Source organism: Sinocyclocheilus rhinocerous, unplaced genomic scaffold, assembly GCF_001515625.1.
Source record: "Sinocyclocheilus rhinocerous isolate Xijiao unplaced genomic scaffold, SAMN03320098_v1.1 scaffold1725, whole genome shotgun sequence".
NCBI lineage: Eukaryota > Metazoa > Chordata > Actinopteri > Cypriniformes > Cyprinidae > Sinocyclocheilus > Sinocyclocheilus rhinocerous.
This window is the reverse complement of record NW_015627232.1, coordinates 220,718-243,931: the sequence shown is the minus strand read 5'-3', so window position 1 is coordinate 243,931 and position 23,214 is coordinate 220,718. Positions and strand designations below refer to the sequence as shown.

General features: G+C 35.9%; 2 protein-coding genes across 9 annotated transcripts in view; both read right to left on the bottom strand.

Moving 5' to 3' along the window:
• Positions 1-11,362, bottom strand: part of LOC107723250 (low density lipoprotein receptor adapter protein 1-B-like) — a 33,607-nt gene extending 22,245 nt beyond the window's left edge. For all 4 annotated transcript variants that reach the window (XM_016531834.1, XM_016531819.1, XM_016531841.1 and 1 more), the window contains exon 1: positions 11,137-11,362. In XM_016531834.1, coding sequence (XP_016387320.1) covers positions 11,137-11,221 — 85 coding nt within the window. In that variant the 5' untranslated portion in view covers positions 11,222-11,362. The remainder of the gene's footprint in view (positions 1-11,136) is intronic.
• A 2,398-nt stretch (positions 11,363-13,760) lies between these two features.
• Positions 13,761-23,214, bottom strand: part of LOC107723221 (E3 ubiquitin-protein ligase RNF19B-like) — a 24,562-nt gene continuing 15,108 nt past the window's right edge. For 3 of the 5 annotated variants that reach the window (XM_016531781.1, XM_016531791.1, XM_016531786.1), the window contains 5 exons: positions 19,694-19,856; positions 19,050-19,164; positions 16,712-16,843; positions 15,044-15,308; positions 13,761-14,170 (listed from right to left, as the gene is read on the bottom strand). In XM_016531781.1, coding sequence (XP_016387267.1) covers positions 13,972-14,170; positions 15,044-15,308; positions 16,712-16,843; positions 19,050-19,164; positions 19,694-19,856 — 874 coding nt within the window. In that variant the 3' untranslated portion in view covers positions 13,761-13,971. The remainder of the gene's footprint in view (positions 14,171-15,043; positions 15,309-16,711; positions 16,844-19,049; positions 19,165-19,693; positions 19,857-23,214) is intronic. The other 2 variants (XM_016531801.1, XM_016531807.1) reach the window with 2 other exon arrangements.

The window sequence follows — 23,214 nt, the reverse complement described above, 5'->3', positions numbered from 1 at the left end:
CAATGGATCCGCTGCAGTGAATGGGTGCCGTCAGAATGAGAGTCCAAACAGCTGATAAAAACATCACAATAATCCACAAGTAATCCACATGACTCCAGTTCATCAATTAACATCTTGTGAAGCGAAAAGCTGGGTGATTGAAATAAACAAATCTATTATTAAGATGTTTTTATTATTATTTCAAAATGTTGCTTCTGACTAAAATATAAGTCTTCTATCCATAATATTGCTTTCTTGAATGAAAAGGTTGTCTCATCTGAATCAGGAGAGAAATATGCACAGATCATTTACAAGCGAAAAAAAAAAGTCCAAAACAGTTCTAAACAAACATGTCTGTGGATTTTGATGTGAAAGGACAACAGCGGTTGGACTTTTTCACTTGAGGAAATGTTATTATGGATTATGGATTTATATGGTTGAAAGTTAATTGATTGACTGGAGTGTGGATTATTGTGATGTTTTTATCAGCTGTTTGGACTCTCATTCTGACGGCACCCATTCACTGCAGAGGATCCATTGGTGAGCAAGTGATGTAATGCTAAATTTCTCAAAATCTGTTCCTATGAAAAAACAAACTCATCTACATCTTGAGTGGCCTGAGGGTGAGTACATTTTCAGAAAATGTTCATTTTTGAGTGAACTATTGCTTTAAACATTTTAAATAGCAGACTGGTCACTATATATTGTATGTACAATCATGCCTTCATGCTGGTGTTAGATTAATGTATCTAATGGATTAGATAACAGTTTAATCTATTTGTCCAGTGAATATTTAGAAACACCATCACCCGAGATTCCTCTCTCAGAGATTCTCTAAGAGCCCAGTAATAGAATAAAACTGTATGGGCTTAATACGATGATGTCTAATTATGAGAAACAGGCTCCTGTGTATCACAGGGCCTCAGCTGGTGTGTATGTTGTAAGTGGTGTCTCATGGGGGTTTGGCACTAATGCAGCTCCTCCGTGTGTATTAGGTTCTGAGCAGCCATTCTGAATGCCCTGCCTGCACTCAGTAATGGTTGAGGTTAAAGGTCAAAACACTGAAGACACTGCCAAAGGATAGATGCAGTACAGCAGCAAGCTCAGCATGCTGAAATGAACACTACTCCAGCATGCTTTCTGATCGACTGAGGAGGTTCAGTCTCATCTAAGCATTACACTGTATGTGTGGTCCTAGATAGCAGATTTCTTGTCAGATTCTTGTCAGATTTGGTTTGGGTTCTGAGAGACCCTGTGACTACTGTAATAGCTCAAAAGATATGCTTAATATTGAAAGTTGATTCTTCATGACTTTTTTTTAATTTGTTCTGTTTAAAAAAAACTCAACATGTTACAAGCATCCTCCCAAAAAAGTTACATTATATTTGGGGTCTCATAAAAAACATGAATAAATGCAAAAATATTATTATGCTCAGATTCTCTGACAGGTGTTACACTACTGAACATTATTTGTTTTCTTTATTCTGCTTTTCATTTTTCATTATTTGTGTTTAATGCTTTATTTTATTTTATTATAGTCGGAATCATTGACACCAAGCAATGAATAGGTTCTTTTCATTGTCATTAAAGTGAAATAACTGAACCTAAACATAACTGAACTCTTCATATGTATATATATATATATATATATATATAAACAAAAGTTTGGTGTTTTTTTATTACAGTTAAAAAAGTTATGCTTCTTAATATTTTCTGTGATATTTTTCAGGATTTTTCGGTGAAGGTTCAAAAAACAGCATTTATTATTATTACAGTTATTACATTTTTATATCATAGGGGTCTCTGAAAACCCAAAGTCAAAGGAAAGAATAGAATTTACACTAAACCTCACATTTCTGAACACTCCCTTTAATTAAATTAAAATAAAAAATAGTTTTGTACAGAAAATCTTGCTTTACATAGTCCAAATGTCAATCATATAAAATATTTATCAGTTATTAATAGAATGTTCTCCTTATGCGTATGAAACTTAGAATCAAACATAAAAGTTGGTTGAAACTCATAACAGACAGCTCATCAATCTGATCAGCTCTAGTTTCAGGTGTTCAGTCTGAATCCCACTGAGCCCAACAGCACAGATAAAAGACACCAAGAGCAAGTGTATGAGTGACAGACAGACGAAGAGAGACTATCAGTGACAAGGTTCACTAGGGGTAATGCTGGCAGCAGGGAAGGACTAAAATAGAATAAAAGACTGCTTTTTAACAAGGGAATCTTTTAGAGGAAATCACAAGCACCTAAAATCAACAGAGGAAAAGAGAGCTGTCAGATGAGCGGGAAGGACAGAAAGAGAAACAGACGCAGAGAATGAGAAACAGGAAGAGAGACAGAATGAGTGTCAAATTTCTCCCTGATGCATGTCCAGGTTGTCAAACAGGAAGGAAGGTTTGAATGTCACGGTTCGCTCTGTGGGAGGATGTGACGACTGATTCTCATGCAGTCAGTGTGCGCATTACTCTTTCTCTACATCTTTCTCTGCATGCTGGGAGAACTATGGGAGAGTTGTTATGCACGTTTCTCAAGAGAGAAACAGTAATATTTCAAAGAAAACAAAATATAATTTAGGAATAAGAATATAATGTTGTCAACACATTCCATGACTCAACTAAGGGAAATATTTTTATATAAGTAATCTCAATGCTTGTATATGGCAATGGATCAGTATAATCTAATGCAGGTGTATAATGCTGTTTAGTTTTGGTGAACATGAGAACAAAGAAAATCTATATTTGGGAGGACTGTATCATTGACCGCTCTCTCAGTCTATCAGAGATAAAGCAGGTTCAGTTTAATGAAAAACCCTATGCAACTTCAAAGAATGACTAGAAAGAACCACTTTCAATTGCATATATGAATTTAGAGCAAAGGTGTGTGTTTTTTAAGGGGAAACTCAGATAAATATATGCAAATGCATGCATTTATTAATTATACACTGTAAAATAAGCTCACCCTACATTGCCTTAACTTCCCTAATAATGTTTTTTTTTATACCTGGGAATAAAACACTATGTATTATTCAGTCCTTTATTCTGATTGGTCAATACAACACTGATTTGTATGAAACAAGAGAAAGCAAGTATGCAGTGTGATACGAGAGACATACAATTAGTGCCTGTTTCAGTTACTGGACAAGATATACACTGATATACATTGTTGCCATGGACAGTGGTGAATATTAGAACAATACTGTATCTAAGCACTGCATGCCATAATGGACCAATCAGAATAAAGTATTCAGAGAGCCACATAATGTAAGTTTACTTCACCATCTGTCTATGGCAAAAATATTGGTGTTACTTTCAAATCACTTGTGGTCTCTCTCTTGATACCAATGAGAAGGAACTTAAAATAGTTGAACACTGCAGTTCACTAGCTAGTTCACAGAAAAGTAATTTGGATTACAGATTAATAATATATAGATTAATACTGTAACATTGTTGCTGTGTTAGTCTTGTTGCTACGTAATTCTACTCATGATAATATCTGTTAATATTCACTTCATATAATTGAGTATTGTATGATAATTTAAATTTAATTAATACTAATTTAATTTAATTAATTTTTAAAATAATATTTAATTACCATATATTCCTGTACTTGGTAAGACCACTCTGATTTGCATGCTATTTCTATTTTGAGGAAATTAATTCATGAAATGTTCATACATTGCCAACATATCACAGTCCTAACATTTTAAATTACAGTGTTCATGTTACTTACATTACATGTTATTACAATATAGTATTACATCTAATTGTAAACTGTAACACGAATGCAAAATTTTATTGTAAAGTATGACCCTGATTCCTTGTTTGGTGTGTGTCTTGAGTGTGGCCACATTGTGCATCTGTTTCTCTCTCCAAAATCATTTTCTCCTCTTTTATTCATAACCTGCAGGGAACAAACCACAGGGAGTCTCTATGCTCACAGACACTAAGGAAAAATAATGACAAAGACAGAAGGACCGAGACACAGAGAGGGAGAGAGAGATCTTTCTGCAGTCTGAAGGGATTTTGCTCTTATTTGTTAGTGATTTGAGAGATAACAAACAAATCAAAAGAAAAGGGGAAAACAGTGAGACTGGTTCATTTGGTTTAAAAAGAAGGCATGGGAAGCTAAATTTTCCTTTGCTGAGATATGTGAGAGCTGGCAGTTCAAACTGAATGCATTTATATTTGATCAAGGAAAAAAAAAAAATCCAAAGAAACTGTCAAAATGTAATATTCACTTTAGAACACATCAAAACAGCACAGCCCCTAGCATTTCAAACGGACATTCAGATATTCACATCCACAGCATTAAGACAATTGTTTGGCTTTGGAAGAGGTTCCAAATATTGAAAATGGGTTTTCTTAATCTGAAATTAAAGTCAGTTAACTGGCAATTAGCAATAGTGCACATTAGTGATGGGTGCGTTCAAAACACTGCTTTGCAAAGCTTCATAATGTTTTGCGAATCTTTTGTTTCCAACCAATGGCATGAAGTGTGTCCATCAACCTTCCATGTTATTTCAGTGAACAGGGCTTTGTTATGCAATAACTGTTTCGAAACGTTTCGAAATTTCAATGGTTTGGAGATATAGTAGGCTAAGTGATCTCAAGGAAGCTATAAACCAGAGTCTATATCATTTTATCATCAAAAACACATAAATATCACTTTGATTTGCTTACACACCGTTTTTGAAACTATAGCTCGATTTCTCAAAACTCTACACACAAAACCACAAAACACACACACAACATACAAAACGTCACACACATCTTGCAAAAGCAAACACCAAAAGCAAAAATCTATCTATACTGAACATGCATACAAGCCAAGTCAGAAAGTCAGCTCTAGTTATAAAGCACTTTGTACAATATAGATACAATGTAAACAGAAATGCAAGGGGGGTAAAAATAATTTATTTCTAAAAAAAAAAACAAGTTTTGATTACTAAGTGAACAAATGATGTATAAGTGTTTTCAGACATGATCGCTGCGTGTAGGTCATCAGTAAATGAGTGTGTCATTAACATGGCAGTGTTTCCCAAATTAAACGAAAGAGCTGTTAGTTTTGAATGATGTGTGTAATGTAGAGAACTGTGTTTGGAGTTTTGCAAAAAGTTTGTTTTACAATATCAAACTGAGTTTAAAGCATGTAATGTGCTTATAGTTTGGCAGACTTGGTCTAAAGATTAGGTATATGAGTGAATGGTTTCACTAAGTGGGCCTTAAGTATCACTTTTAGTGTCTAAGCAATTTTAAAAAACTGTAATGCCCCATGTAAAACATGCAGGTAGGGTTGGCGATATACAGGTAGACACGATTAACCGGTAGACCCTAACCCTAACCCAACTGGTAGAGATTTTTGACTATCCTCTCTATCGCAGTTACACGCTCATGTGACGTTGCTGTTCTATGTGGTCACAAAAACGTATTGTTTGCACATTAAGCATTGTGGTTTAAAACAAGTGATTTTAAGCAGAAACGCAATCAGCAGCAAAAGAGAAGTAATTTCGCTATATGTGCGCACACTGAAAGACTGTTTCTGAGCGCTGTCAGAGAAGCGCGCACGTGAAGACAGCGCTAATAGAGCATGGGAGCATTGCGTTATTTTTACCGCTTTATAGGCCTTAAATGGTTAAATACACACTTGTATGTGTCAAAATACCCGTCTTTGCAAGTACCCTCATAAACACAGTAATTTAGGACTTAAGTAAAAACAAATATCTGAGAAAGAAAACACGTGTAACAGTATATTGGATCCAGGCAGCTCTTAAAGTGACAGCAGTCTAATATTCCTACTGTCTGTCATTCATGTTAATCAAACAGCAAAAGAGAGGAAATCTCTAACTGCTCTTGACAAAATCACTTTTGTAACTTTAATAATTTAATAATAATTCAATAAATTTAGGTTAGTATTAGTTTTTTTTGTGATAGTGACACTGGTGACAAGAATTATGAAATTTATATGCTTTCAAAAATGTTGATATCATAAAGCAAAAATAAATATATTGTGATATATCGTTATCGTGGAATAAAGTTACTCATATTGATATATAAGTTTAGTCATATCCCCCACCTCTACATGTTGGTAACAGAAAATTCCCTGATTTCTAATTTCTATGTGCAATGCTACATCAACAACATGAAAAGTATTCATACATACTCCCAATGCAAATGCATTAAAGAAACTTCTGAAACAGCAACATTACACACTAACGTTAAAAAAGTGAAATCGCAATGAACCACCCCTTTAAATAGATTGCACATGATTAAATCAGATTTCATTATTTAATTTTAATAAAGTAAATTGAGCAAGCGGCAAATTTATGTTAATTAAAAAGATGCAGTATGAACATCTGTTAGTTTATTCAGGTCCTGATTCACAGGCTAGGTTGATTTTCTCACCTAGGGCATAAGGGCTAATGCCTTTTTTACGAAATTCCAACCTTTATTGTTGAACCTGAGCGGCCTGTGCTGAGACACGACTAAAGGCAGACAGACAGGCTGTTGCACACGGCTGTCACAGTGTCTGAGGGTGATCACAATAACAATGTTTGCGAGTCACCGAGGCCAGAAGTAATAAAGGAGTGTGTCTATTTCTCTCTCTCTCTGAAATTCCAACCTTTATTGTTGAACCTGAGCGGCCTGTGCTGAGACACGACTAAAGGCAGACAGACAGGCTGTTGCACACGGCTGTCACAGTGTCTGAGGGTGATCACAATAACAATGTTTGCGAGTCACCGAGGCCAGAAGTAATAAAAGAGTGTGTCTATTTCTCTCTCTCTCTCTTTCCCTATGTGCCTTCCAGGTCAGAATTGAGTCCTAATTAAGGGAGAGGAAAGATAGTCTCAGTCTTCATAAAGCTGTCCATTGCTGGACACACTCTGAAATGAACCCTTATAAAAACCTAATAGGGTCTTTTCACACAGCATTGCACACTCTTGATTTAGAAAAATGGTTGTGTGTGTGTGCGTTTTTCACCCAATTTGTATGAATGCTGGTGCTTATTGTTGTCGAAAAAGACTACAAAGACTTCTTTATTTCAAGAGCTCCCATCTGAAAAATCTAACAACCACCTCAAGTGCAGTCAGAAAGCACACAAAATAGCCTCTTTATAGCACATGAAACAAGGAATTCACAGAGGAAACAACTGCTTATCAGCTAACCTTGAACATAATAGATACTCTTGAACCCCAGCTACCAGAAGAAATGAATGAAACATGAACTTGGTGCAGATTCATACCTATTCCAAGCATTTAGCAAAACAAAATCAATATGGGTGAAATATCAAAATAAATGTCAGCTAAAAATGAATATAAAGAATATGCTATATATGACACTAGCTTCTAATTTGTATGATAAATGATTAAACAAGCATAGGCTGAATAATAAAATGTAGGGAATGTTAACGAAACAGCCAAGACTCCTTCACTTTCTAGCAACAGAACTTGACACAAGAAACCATAAATCAAAAATAATGAGAAGGGTAACTGATAAAGAATACAAATTCTGCCTTTTCCCAGAAAACATCCTTAAAATGAGCTCACATGCACACTTCATTCATTGATTCGATGTTGTACAGAATAATTTTCTTCACTATAAATGTGTATATGTACACTACTGTTCAAAAGTGGGCTCTGATTTTTTTAAACAAAATGTATACTTTTATTCAAAGATGCCATAAATTATTCAAACGTGACAGTAAAGACATTTATAATGTTACAAACGATTCCTATTTAAATAAATGCTGTTCTTTTGAACTTTCTATTAATCAAGGAATCCAGAAATTTTTTTATCAATTTTTCCACAAACACATTAAGCAGCACAACTGTTTTCAAATTTGATAAAAATAAGAAATGTTCCTTGAGCAGCAAATCAGCATATTAGATTGATTTCGGAAAAATCATGTGACACTGAAGACTGAAGTAATGATACAGGAAATTCAGCTTTGCAATCACAGGAATGAATTACATTTTAAAATAGAAACAATTTTATTTGCATTTCATTTTTGATTACTTTTATTCAAAGATGCCATAAATTATTCAAACGTGACAGTAAAGACATTTATAATGTTACAAACGATTCCTATTTAAATAAATGCTGTTCTTTTGAACTTTCTATTAATCAAGGAATCCAGAATTTTTTTTATCAATTTTTCCACAAACACATTAAGCAGCACAACTGTTTTCAAATTTGATAAAAATAAGAAATGTTCCTTGAGCAGCAAATCAGCATATTAGATTGATTTCGGAAAAATCATGTGACTGAAGACTGGAGTAATGATACAGGAAATTCAGCTTTGCAATCACAGGAATGAATTACATTTTAAAATAGAAACAATTTTATTTGCATTTTATGCATTTTTGATCAAATAAAGAGCATAAGTGTCTTTTGAACTGTGGTGTACATGAGCATATGCATGCAAATGTGCGTCAGTGTGTGTAAGAATGTTCTATCCACGTTGTTCGTGTGTGTCAGTCTGTGTGCACGGTCACCTTATCCACTTCTTATAATTGAAAATGACACATGGAGACCACTTCTCGGATGTCAGTGTAACTTCCCTGTCCTTCACACTGTGCCTGGTCACAATGTGATAAATTTGCTGACATCCTTCCTGTAGCTGGTTCATCCAAAGCCAGAATGTCTGCTTTACTTAAGCTGTACTGTACCAGCTCAGAGGGTCTGATATACTGATTTATGATCGAATAGTAGAGTATTAACGGCTATTTTTTTTTATTTCTTTATGTCTACTTTAGATAAGAAGGGAAGTTACTGCTCAAACCTGTTATTTCTCACCCAGGGGTTATTACACTGGAAATTGCAAAAGCTTGCAGTGTAAAAACCGGGAAGGGCGTCAAACACTTGCAGCAACTAATGTGAACTTTGGAACTGTCACTGTTATTTTAATGACACAACGAGAATTGATAGTGACTTCTCTTTGTGTGCATGACATTACACACACCAACTCTCTGAATAAAAAAAGACATCTATAGGAGCCCAAACGTGATATTTTAGCTTGAACGTTCTCTTTTGGCAACATAAAACATGAAATTTCCCTTTTAATAAGTGCCAGTGAAAACTCTGACCTTCAAATGCACACTTGAGAGACAACACCAGCCTCCCATGAATATTCATCAGACCAGCACAAAAACAGTTCATTATTCACTTGTTTGTTTGCTGTTCTAGAATCTGCTCCCCTTTGAGTTCAAAAATATTTAATTAATTTCACTGTTGTTTTGTACGGAAGCACAAAAGTTTAATCTTTTTTTTGAAACTGCATGATCTGAGTGTTTCAAACACATAATAATTTGAAAAATGTGAATTTCTAAATGTGAATTCTATTTTAATATATTTTAAAATGTAATTTACTCCTGATGACAAAGCTGAATTTTCAGCATCATTACTCCAGTCTTCAGTGTCGCATGATCCTTCAGAAATCATTCTAATATGCTGATTTGCTGCTCAAGAAACATTTCTTATTATTATCAATGTTGAAAGAGTTGAGCTGCTGAAGACAGTTTTGTGGAAACCATGATACATATTTTTTAGGAATGTTTGATGAATTCAAAAGAACAGCATTTATTTGAAATGAAAATCTTTTGTAACATTATAAATTGAGAGTTCAGATGCAAAAGCCTCTAAGTGCCGATTGAAATTTACTTCTAAAATGACCATTTTTCTCAGAGTCATATGTTTATGTTCAGTTATTTCACTTAATGGCAATGAAAATAACCTATTCATTATAAATCCTGAACCTACTCATAGGAGTCAAACGGCAGAGGCTTTTGCATCTGAGCTCTTCAAATGTCTTTACTGTCACTTTTGATCAATTTATTGTGTCCTTGCAAAATAAAAGCATTCATTTCTTTGTTTTGAATCCCAATGACTTTTATATACATTTTTCTTATATATATTTTTCAAAATATATTTTTTTATGTGTTCAACGGATGAAAACAAATGCATACAGGGTGAGTAAATGTCAATCAAATTTTTACTCTTTACTATTCCTTTAAAAAAGTGTAACTGACATTTTGAATCATCTTCAAGATAGTTTTCTATATAATATTCCTTTTGTGAGAAATCTTGCTAGTAGACCAAAAAGCTATTTTTTAATCAAGTTCTCAACAATTAACCCTTGTGCACTTGATCCTACTCACTCTGTCTCTGAAAAACAAAGCATTGCTAGAAAGACAGACAGCCATTACAGATCCAATCATTAAAATTTAATCTGGGAGCACATCTAAATTCCCAAGACACAACTGTTGATTTGAATAATTCATTATGCTAATTGTCTTGGTTTTTAGTAAATATACATACTCTCAGCAACATGAGACAGTCGGATTTCCTCCAGCTGTATGCCTGGCACACAGTTCAAGTGGAAATAGGGATGTTTTGTCCCAAGAGTGCCTCATGAACTTCACATCTCACATGTCAGAATGACAGCACGTCGAGCCTCAGGCTCCTGCCTGTCACCGCTGATGTGACACGGGCTGTCTCATAAAACCACTGCCCTCTTTTCCATACAAGAGCCCTCGATTCTTCCTCCTGACAGAACAAAAGCTGACAGGACCGGCCAACTGATTCAATCATTACAATTTAAATGGATGAAGTGTGATTTGGAGTCAGTGAAAGTGTGAAAGTTGGAGCTGTGATTTCATTTGCAGAGTGGCCAGCTGTCTCTCCGAGCCTGACCAAGTTTCAACACATTTCATAAAGCCAGTCAACCTTGAACCGTTCAGTGGTAACATCTATGAGATCTAATGGGATTTTCTTAGACACGTGGGGAAAAAGTGAGAAAAAGATCTTTTTACAGTAACCAGACTTTTATCTATAGGGTCAATATTAGGCAAGGATCCTATAATAATACACACTCCAGGAAATTCCTAATTGGAATTAACTGTAATTAAATATACAGATGAATATCTCAAACAGTGCAGAGACAGCTAAAAGCTAACTATATTATATATATAAGCAAATAGAATTGCACAATCTATCTATCTATCTATCTATCTATTTTAACAGTAAAAACGACTAATAAAAGGTGCTGAGGTAGTTTCAGGAAGGCAGTGTTATCACCGCATCGCATGAACAGCAGCACTGATGCAGCTGTATTCAGTAAATGTAAACAGAGAAAAACGAAGGTACTCACTCTCATGCTTGGACGTTCCCCATGTGTGCCGCGGAACTCCAGGACTTTTGATTATTGCTCTCCCGGCGGATTTTAACGCATCCATGCTGGAAGGTGTCTGCAGAGCAGGTGCAGAGCTCTTCTTTGGTGCTCACTGTGGGAATGGGGAAAGTAGAGTAGCATGCAGCGAGTAATGGAGCGAGTGGACACGAGCAGTCTATAGACACCGGCTCACAGTCCTGTATCTGTACAGTAACAGTAACCCTTCACTGCCCGAGTGACGGAGATCCACGAGCTGCTCCCTTCACACACAGCCTCTGACGTTTCATGACTGATCACATGAGAAGAACAGTCATGCGAAACTTGGAGAGAACCATATGGTCATTTTGTGACCAACGAAAACAAAGACTGTAACAATGTAACTTTTAATAGGCTATATGTTATTATCGCTTTATGCATTATGTAGTTATGTTATCTGAATCAAAAACATATTTGAACATGTGTCCCCATGTTGTGCGTCAACCTTGTTACCAGTTTCCTCTTATTAAAATTTTCATAAACCCTAATGAAAATACCTCAACATCAACAGCATCATACTTTTAAGATGTGAACTTTCTTTTAGAAAGTAATTGTTTTTCTCTTTTTTATTACTTTATGTATTGTTAGGTTTGTACGGGATGATCTGAAATAGTCAACCCTGTTACCATGATTATGTGCAGTAAACAACTTTTCACAACTGAATATGTACCTGAAGTTGTGCCCCCATGTTATGCATATAACAATCACATCATAATTCCCATTCACATCCATTTCATGAAAAAAACTCATATTAACATGATCATAGTTTCAGTACAAGAACAATTGCTGTCAGGGAGTAATTGTTTTCTCCTTTCTTATATTTTATGTTTACGTTATAGTTCTGTACAATCAGTGACCAATGCTGATTGGTTGTACATTCTTTTTTCTCTTGTTTTATCTTATGTTTTGTTAGGTTTGTAAGTAAGGGGTGATTTTGAATAGTCAACCCTGTTACTATGATTTATAACATTTGACTATTGAAAACTGAATATTTGTAAATATTAGTTTTAAATTATTTTTCTAATAAACTCCTTGTAGTGTCATGACATTGAGCACTGATATAAAATATACAAAAATAACTAACTGAAAACGCTGTTATAGAAATATACAAAAATTGATACACCGTATAGGCTATATAAAAAAGAACAAATGATGGGTGGTGACATAAGATTAATTATAATATCATATATTATAATAATAGAGTTATTATTTGATGCCAATTGTAAATTTACTGTGAGGGTACAAGCTTGGCCACATTAAAAAAAAATTTTTTTTACAAATGATTTCACGATAGAAAACAACAATTTAAATTTACAGTGGGTTTACAACAGAAATAGGCCTAAAATTTCTCTTGAAATAGCTTATTTTTATATATAAAATATTTTATATTGAGTTTTTAATTAATTAATTTATGATGTTGTTACTGTTCTGAACCAATTTCCAATGGACAATAAAATATTAAAGAATTTTCATCAACAAATAAAGCATCTTCATATTATGCCCCTAAATCATATTTATGGTCTGGTTTAGTTAAGGTATTCTGTTAAAATTCAAAATTATTTCAAATAACAGCCTTTTTGAGTTAAACATACATAACTCTGAACTGCTTGAATTTCCTGTTGGACTCCAGATTCAGCAGGTACAGAATCATTGATAGAGTGTGTTTTTAGAGCTGTAGCGCCCTCTGTCTATGTCTTATAGCAATGCTGACAAAATGTTTAATGTAGAAACTACATAAAACATAAAATAACATCCCACCAATAAATGAAAAATATTGAACAAACGAGAATGAAACATAGCAATTCTCCCAGTCACCATTCAATACAAATCTTTTTATTGACATACTGTTCCATTCATTGTTTCCAATCTGCAGTACAGCTATGAAGGTTCAACTTTGGAAACTCCTGGAGGTCTTTTACACTTTAAACAGGGCTGTCCGCTGCTTATTTTTTAATATGACAGGGGGTAAAAGTTTGATTCATTACGTACTCAATAACAGCGGCAAAAAGAAAAGCCTTTACTGCAGAAATAAAGATCTAAAAGTGAACAGAGGGAAACAAGATCATCAGTTTTCTGAGCATCACTCATGATGTTTACGTTCCCTAAAATCATCAGTTTTGACCTAAGATTATCATAATCAGGAAGGCTAATTCTAGACAGATTTTGCTGCTCCTTCATGAAAATGCAACAGTTATGTAAAAAAAATTGCATAATCCAAATGAATGAATGCCATGTGGGAAAAGCCCATTACCCAAGTTAGCATTAGCCTGCAGTACAAGACTTACTGCATTTCACCATGTTGCTAGTCACATACCATGTCAGGCTAGCAACTGTGGCAGAATTAACCATGCTATTAATCCGTACTTTAATTCTTTTTCCTTTTTTCCCCCTACGGATAAATCAGGGGATACGAACCATATGGTCATTAGATAAAAGGGTCCAGCTAAAAGAAAAGCTAATTGAATAAATTAAACAGACCAGCATCCAAATAGGCATTGTTTCCTATAGAACACAGTATAAAATTGATTAGCACTCCTCAAACTCGTTGACAAACATGCGCTTGGTCATTTGAGTTTATATGATCGTCTTTAATCCCCTCTGTGGCATTTTGGCAGCTGCCCTGGCCTCTCATCTTCATCTCTCCCTCTCTTTTTTCTTTCACGCTCTCTCTGTGTGTTAGTTTCCATGTCGCTGGCTCTCTGCGTTTGCAGGCAGAGGCTGGAAGCACCCGGTGGGAGTGTAGGTGGGCTGTGGAAGCAGTGGTTTGCCAGGATTTGCTTAGACGCTGTCTATCTCAGGAACTGGCACGGGGTCGGTGCTCCCTGTCTGTTGAGAGGCACACAGAGGTTCACAGGGTTGGCTGAGCGATTCCGCAGACAGGCTCTTGCTAGACAGAATACTGCTAAGACTGGGCTTCCGGCCGTCCCGTGGCTGGGCCTCGATCTCCACACGGACCTCAATATTAGTCCCTTCCCTGCTGTAAAGACATGTGACACCGTTTTTAGGAAAAAGAAATTGATTACGTTATTGATGGTGTGATTTATGTTCATTTATTAAAAAACCCTATCTGATCATTTAAAAATGAAAACATTAAAAATGCAATTCTCACATGCAATAACTTGAATACACATATTTACATGATTATGAGCTATATTAAAAACATTTTGATATATTTCTGAGGAGATATAAATGTCAGGGCCATTTTGATACCATTATGAAATTAGAAATCCTGAATAAAAGAACTAAATATTTGTAATAAGAAAACCTTAAGTAGTTTAGCATCATTTCTTATTATTATTTCATAGAATAAATACACTGTTGTTCAAAAGTTTGGGGTCAGTATGTTTTTTAAAGAAATGAAAACTTTTATGCATCAAATTGATCAAAATTGACAGTAGGCATTTATAATGTTACCAAAGATTCATGTTACCTGCTATTCATCAAAGAATCCTGAAAAGTAAATAAAATAAAATATGAAGCAGCACAACTGTGTTCAACATTGAAAATAATAAGAAATATTTCTTAATCAGCATATTAGAATGATTACTGAAGGATCATGTGACACTGAAGAGTGGAGTAATGATGCTGAAAATTCAGCTTTGCATCACAGGAATAAATTACATTTTAGAACATATTAAAACATAAAACAGGTATTTTACATTTAAATAATGTTTTACAATTTTACTGTATTTTTATTGAAATACATGCTGTCTTGACAAACATAAGAGACTTATTTAAAAAATATTAAAAATCGTACCCCAAACTTTTGAATAGTAGTGTTTATATTTTAACAGAACTGCTTCAATACTTATCAATAATGAAAAAATAAAAAGTCATGAAATTTGCTGACCTCAGAGCAAATGTTTGTGTGCTGCTGAAGGCACACTCCTCAACTGCATCCACATCGTCTGACTGAACAACCTGCTCAGTGCTGTCAACATGTCCATCATTAGAAGGTTCAACTGAGCCCTTTGCTCCAGACTGGACTACACTGGTGCTGGGAAGCGGCATCACTTCCTCCACATTCACACTCACTTCCTGTACACTTCCGTTGGATAGAGCTGGGTTGGTCTGGCCGGTCCAGTGATCACTGACTACATGAGAAAATAGAAGATCTTCAAGAGAAGTTTAAATGTCATCAGATCAGGCCAAACTGTGAGCTTAATATTACAAAACCAATCTTTCTGCACTACAGTAACAATGTTTCAAATACAAACACATACATAGTGATTAACAATTTATAATAAAGTAGGATCATTTTCTAGCAAACAGTGTCATGCGTAATGTACAGTATAGTGTTGTGTAAGCAGCGTTGAAACTGTAGCTTTCTAAGCTAAAAAAATTTATAATCTAAAGCTACCCTTTTAAACAGGTAAGCTACACATATTACTAACATGTAGCTGACTACAGAGAATCTGTTTAAGGCAGTTAAACTACAGCAAAGATACTCTTAAAAGTAGTTAGCTAAACTTAAAAACTCCCAGTAAAAAGGAGCTAACTACAGTAAATCTTTGTAAGGTGGTTAAACTACAGAAAAGATACTCTTACATTACAAACAGTTAGCTACACTAAAAGCTAGCAGAAATAGCTAACTACAAAGAAGCTGTATGGTGTGGTTAAACTACAGCAAAGATACTCTTAAAATTAGTTAGCTACATTAAAAACTCCTAGTAAGAAGCAGCTTACTAAATCTGTTTAAGGTGGTTAAACTACAGAAAATATACTCTTACAAACAGTTAACTACACAAAAAACTAGCAAAAAGTAACTACCTACATAGAAGCTGTTCAGTGTGGTTAAACTGCAGCAAAGATACTCTTAAAATTAATTAGCTACACTAAAAACTCCCAGTAAGTAGCTAACTACAGTAAATCTGTTTAAGGCGGTTAAACTACAACAAAGATGCTCTTAGAAGTAGTTGGCTAAACTTAAAAACTCCTAGTAAAAGTAGCTAACTACAGTAAATCTGTTTAAGGTAATTCAACTACAGAAAATATACTCTTACAAGCTACACTTTAGCTACACTAAAAGCTAACAAAAAGTAGCTAACTACAAAGAAGCTGTTCAGTGTGGTTAAACAGCAACAAAGATACTCTTAAAACTCCTACACTAAAACACTAAAAACTCTTAGTAAGAAGTACTACAGTGAACCTATTAAAAAATAGTTAAACTACAGCAAAGCAAGTCAGCTACAGTACTAGCAATAGCCAACTTCACTGAAGCTATGTATAGGGGGTAATATTGTTCTGTATTTTCTACTATCTGTATTATATTATCTCTACATTACTGTATATCAGCCATATTTTTCTGGCACAAAAATAAGAATCTCAGTATTAAATTGCTAGATAAATACCCTCTAATTCCGATATTGGAGTTAAAAACAAAGCGCTATTTCTAATGCAACTGAACTACTGTCAGGCTACTGAAAAAAATAGAGGTAGTTAAATTTGTAGTGGCACAACATTTAAGTTAACTGTAAATGTATAGTCATATAGCCAAATTTCAGGAAGTTGGACTTACAGTTGGCCAGATCTTCCAGCTGTATGTTCCGTACTTCAGGAGTTTCAGTTTGTGGCCTGCACCAGCCATTACGACACAACGACATGGGCACGACCCCGTAGACATATGTCAACATAAGAGGCACCCCCACCCCTTCAAGCACAGAAGATGTACTAAATTAGAATTAATTATAAAGGTATTGAAAGATTTTCATGATTATTAATTACAGAAAAAATGTATAAGTGTACAAGAATACATAATGAAATACTCAAATCACAGACATATTTAGCTCATTTAAAAGTGAACTTATTTTCAGATGAATTATGTTGAAGAAGGAAAAAGGGCAAGAATGCACATAATAGCAACATAAATACACAGAGGCATAATGCTAGCAGCAAAGACAAGGACAACACACAATAAGAGAGACAAAAGGCCATGATCCTCCTGGTTCTGGATAAGAACAGAGTGGCATTGTTGATGGGGACATTGAAGGGGACAAGGCCCCTCTGTGGCTCTCCTGAGGAGAGGTCAGAGCTGCAGAACAGACAGGGCTATTCAGAGGGGAGAATGAGAGGGAACACAGGCTTTGGGTTTGCGAGGAGAGCACAGAGTAGTGAATGTGCTGCGCTCAGGACTTCACGCTATGCCATGGAGATCGCTCTGACATTTTAGTTGCAGCCAACTGCTGTAATCTTCCCCTCCCCTCCCCGCTCCAGCTCTCACAGGAATGCCAAAGCAGAAGATAGATGAGTCATCAGAGACGACCTGGGCAGTTGCCGTGTGTATGTGCGAGCATGAATGAAACAGCTGCATGCACATATGTAAGCTTAAATGCATGCAATATGGATGTTAAAGGATTAGTTCACCCCTCACAAAATATCTGTTGTTTACCCTCAAGTCATTCTAAAGCCGTATGATTTTCTTGCTTTTGTGGAACATAAGAAACCTTTAATAATGGTCCAGTTGCTATTTTCCATACAATTACAATTAATGGAGACTTTTAAGCTTCAAGAACGTTTAAGCTTTATAACAGATGCAAATGCAATATGAAATATGAATAAAATATCATAAATGTGGTCTTCCAAAGTCATATGATAGCTTTGTTTGATTAACTGACTTAAGCATATGTTGTTATTCACCTTAATCATGATGAAAAGATCTGGCTAAGGGGTCATATGACATTGCTAAAAAATAACATCATGTTGTGTATTTGGTGAAAATGTTCTGCACACATCTGAATATTTGGGTTGAAGTGTTCTGGAACAGTGTTGTAAATACAACTTAACCACTGATTTCTAGTTGTCCTCTTTTGGAAAGTTTCGCTTTCACAATGAAACACAGCGTCATACACTGCGGGCTAGAGTGAGTGGTGGCGGGCGGGTTTGAGAACGGCGCGGCTGGCGGATTCGACGAAGGAGCAGCCGGCGGGCTTGCGGCAACCACATGTGACGACCCCAGGCTGGACTCCACTTCGTCCACGGTGAAAGCCGATCCGGCGATTCACAGCGCGAAGTTGATGTATTTCCTCAGCGACCAGCACGGATCAGCTCTAGGCATGACGAAGCGGATATCGTCCTCTTTTGGAAGGCCAAACAAAGTAGTTTCGCTTTCACAATGAAATACACAGCATCTCTACAACATGGCGGCGGCGGCAGCAGCAACAATACTACAGCGAGAATCAGTTACGCCTTCTTTCTTTGGTGAACATTTGGGCGACATTATGCAAATCTTCCCACATCGTGACATAGACATGTGGGGGCGTGTTAGAACGAGGACCCTTTGGATTTGAGACTTTAGTCTTTGCAACTTTACAGATCTTCTTTATGCACCAAGAGCTTGCAACACTCCTAAGAGAAAGGAAAAATTGAAATCGCATCATATGACCCCTTTAAGAGAATTTTTCTTAAATTTCCAGTGAATAATGTCTCTATTTTAGCCTGTTTTGGCTTCAGATGACCTTTTAGGCTTCACAGAAAAAAGTTGTACAGGTTTGAAATGACATGTTCTACCTTTCTCATTCAGTGTCTCAATTGAGAGGCAAATTAGCTTCATTTGTCTGAACTCATGCCAGAACAGATCAATATGCTTCATTCAGCTTCTTTAAATTGACATAACCCAACAATATGACCACTAAAGTGCTCCTTGACTTCTTAATATCCCTATTTCCCATATTCATATTCAATAATATAAAAAAAACAAAGACTTTTAGTGACAGTAGTGAATATTAAATAGAAAGCTTTGTGCATTGTGTTAAACATATGCATAGAAGTATGTATAGAAGTAATAAGTACTAACCACAGTGTTTTACATGTTCATCATGTTATAAGCAACCAGCAAGGTGGATGGATGATTTTCTTACCCACAGTAATGGCCGCTATGACTGGAGACACAAAAACAGACATCATGACCCCACTGGCCACTGTCAGATAATGTTTACTTCCTGAGATATTGTTTTTCTTACAGCGACCATGAACCTGGCAAGCAAACAGATACAAACTTAAAGTTTGTACAAGCATACAAGCATAAAATGTAAAATTACAAATGTCTTTTCACTTTTTTTTTTGGAAGATTATCAGGGCGTGCAAATTTGAAATAATAATGATGTTCATGGATAAATAATTTATAATAAACATTGTGATATTCCATAAGAGAATAAGAATTGTCCATTTTGATTTCATGGTGATTTTAAAGAGGTAATATATCTGGTGTTGGTTCTTGGGGTCCTGAAGAGCATAACGGCATCCATAAAATAATGGCACAGTGAAACTCTCTCTACCTTCTTTGCAAACATTTTCTATATCACATTTACCAGCGGTTTGAAGGAGACAGGTCTGGTGAATTTACATACATTTACATATATGCATTCGGCAGCACTTTTCTTATAATGAGCATACAGCCAAGGGCATGGCCTTGTCTTATTATCATCCCAGAGCTATTTAACGGTCACTGGATCCATTTCATCAAAGAGAGGACATAATAATGCAGCAAACTTTAGGTCTTTACCTTGCGGCCCATATAAATCGGGATGCCCACAATGATAACTGGTATCGCAATGCCTGCTATGAGTGAGATCACCACCGGAGCCCCGAGCAGCATGCCGACCTGCCACAAAACCTTGCGGGTCTGCGACCATGGCTTCTTTCCCCAGAAAGTGCAGCCTGAGGGACTGTGAGGAAGATAAATGAAAGTATTTTTCATACACTCATATATCTGTGGCATGTAAATGACATGAGGTTAAAGATAAGACAAGGAATATTAGCCAATAAAAGCCAGACACACGCACACTGTCTCATTGAATCAATATTTTATGATCTCATCCTCGATTAGCCTCATGCACCGCCTGGGTGAATTACGATCCTCTACGGTCAATGTCACTTCCTGTTCTGTTCTGTGTGGTAAAGTATTACAGGCTACTAGCTTAAAGGGATAGTTCACCCAAAAATGAAAATTCTGTAATTAATTACTCACCCTCATGTCATTCCAAACCTGTAAGTCCTTCGTTCAACACAAATTAAGATATTTTTTATGAAAGGCAGTAAGGAAAAAAACTTTGCGCACAAAAGCTATTCTCGTAGCTTCATAAAATTACGGTACAAGCACTGATGTCACATGGACTATTTTAACGATGTCCCTCACTATCTTTCTGGGCCTGAGTGTGGTAGTTGTGTTGCTATCTATGAGGGTCAGAAAGCTCTCTATTTCATCAAAAATATAATTATTTGTGTTCCGAAGATGAACGAAGGTCTTACAGGTTTGGAACAACATGAGGGTCAGTAATTAATGACAGAATTTTCATTTTTGGGTGAACTACCCCTTTAAAAGCCAATCTGAAGTAAATATTTGAACACAACACTTTATTACTGATGAATGCTGATTATCATCTTATAACAATAACCAAATTTCCATCCATGGTTTTTATTTGCGAAAAAGGTTTAGCACATCAATGTTTACATACAGGTGCATCTCATTTATTGAGATGCACCTGTATATAGCTGATTGAAATGCTAATTATCGTTAAAATTTTGCAAGTAGCGACACAATATTTTTTTATTTAACTTTAGTAAATACACTCTATGCCAATGCTTCAAATGTCGCCTTTTTGTTGGAAAAAAGGACTTTAACACAAATGTGGTGTCACATGACAAAATTAGACATGTGTTGTCTTGTCTTAAAGCGATAGTTCAACCCAAAAATAAAAACATTTAATCACCGTCATGTCATTCCAAACTTGTGTGACTTTATTTCTTCTGTGAAACATAAAGAATATATTTTCTCTTTTTTGGCGTTTTTGCCTTCATGATGATAGGACAGTTTATATCTGACAGGAAGTGAAGTGGGAGAGAGAGGGGGGTGGGATCGGGAAAGGTACTCAAGCCAGGATTCAAGCTCTGGACGCCCGTAGCACTACGACGCTGTATGTTGGCGCCAAATGCCTCGTGGGCAGGAAAGAATATATTTTGAAAAACGTGAAAATCAAAGGTTTCAAAACAACACTGACCCGCTGAAAAACATAACAAATAAAAAACGCAGACATCAGACATTTTTCAAAATATCTTCTTTTGTCTTCCACAGAAGAAATAAAGGCACACAGGTTTGGAATGACATGAGGGTGAGTAAAGGATGACAGAATTATTTATGTATTCTGTCATTTTATAAAAATCTGTCTCTGCCCGACTGGAGCCCAGCAGAATGGGGTGTTCATTAAATTAAGAACCCTGCTTCTGGCAAATCGTGGGGGTTGGGTTGCATGGAAAGGGAAATATGAACAGAGATTTGTACTGATTAATTGATGAAAGTCGGTGCTGGCCAGCATCCAAGAATGGAAAAATCTATCAGAAATCAGCTTTAGTGCAGCGATAGCTCACTGAAACGGGTAGCAAAGTTACTATTTTAAAGATCAGACCTCTGAAATGGCTCAGCTTCTGCAAGACTTTGTTTATTAAGAGTAATTAAGCAACTCAGATAATCTGTAACGTTCATGAAGTCGGCAATACAAGCAACCTGGCACAAACTCAGTATTGTAGGGCCAGAAAAAACATATCTGACATTCTTGTGCTGCAGACTGAATGTGTCCGAGAGTAACTTAATAACAGATCAGAGACTCTGGTGACTGCTGGTGATGAATGTGGGCTATGTGCTTGCAGGCAAATGTCCTATATTTGGCAGTGAAAGCTCTGCACACTGGATAAATTCTCTAATTCTGTAATAAAGAGATTGCACAATTGCCTACAGTAACTTAATCAATTAATAAATGCAGGCAGATTTAAAAGCAAGAAGAGTTTCATTTACGCACACCCACAGACCAAATTTTGCATACAAATCTGCAGGCACTTTCAGAAAAAAACTCACTCTACAATTCTGATTAATATGACTTGCAAAGGAAGCGCAGTTTTTTTAGATCAGTCTGCCTGGACATAAAGTATTTAGAAGGTACAGATTTGATACAATGTGCATTTTCAATGTTAAAGGGATCAAATCTCTGAAACAGTTGAAACAGAGTCAGCAAGTAAACTAGATATTCACGATCAAAACTGCATTGTCCCTTATTTTCAGATTTATGTCTATGAAATAATCTGTACTTATTTTTGTGGGACAGAAACATTATACATTTTTCATTTATTTTTCAGTGTTTTCCACACCATTATTGAACTATTACTTTAGTGTCACATAATCCTTCAGAAATCATTTGAAAACAGTTGTGTTGCTTCATATTTTTATGGAAACCATGATACTTTTATTTTAAGGATTCTTTGATAAATACAAAGTTCAAAAGAACAGCATTTATTTGAAATAGAAATAACATTATAAATGCATTTACAGTGTCTTTTTGATAAATTAAATGCATCCTTGTAATTTATTAATTTATTTGTTTAAAAAAAAAAAAAAATCTTACTGACCCCAAAACATTAAAACGGTAGTGTATTTAAAAAAAAACACTCTTAAAATGTGTAAAAACCAAACTGACCTGTGGTTGGTCACTTTACATGTCTCGTCCTGTCTAAGTAAGCATTTTTACACAAAATAAACTACAATGCAGACCAGACCTTAGCCATTAGTCAAAGATCTGGCTACGTGCGACTACTCTTACTGTAACTTGATGACTGTGTGTATTGTGTGTGTGTGTGTGTGTGTGTGTAGTAGTGCACATCAGTGATCTCCTGCATGCACAGCCAACAGAACTGACAAGCACACACTGTACAGTTCATTCTGTTGCAGCTGCCATCATTAGTCTTCATGATGTAGGCACCACAACGTGGACAGGGCTTGATCTCCTCTGCATCTTCAAGATTAAAAGCAGAGCAAACATCTTAGCCGGTGGACACCAAACAGATATTAGGTTAGTCCCTCAATATTTGTGTCATACCACCAGGCTCTTCATTGAACACGTAGAGTGTGGAGACATCATTGGCTCCTGACGTGTGGCGAGCACGCTGACGTCTGGCTTGGTCACAAGTCTGGTCTGGGTGCCACAGCTGGCGGCAGTGGTAGCAAAACTCAGTTTCACAGCCTTCCCGACCACAGCT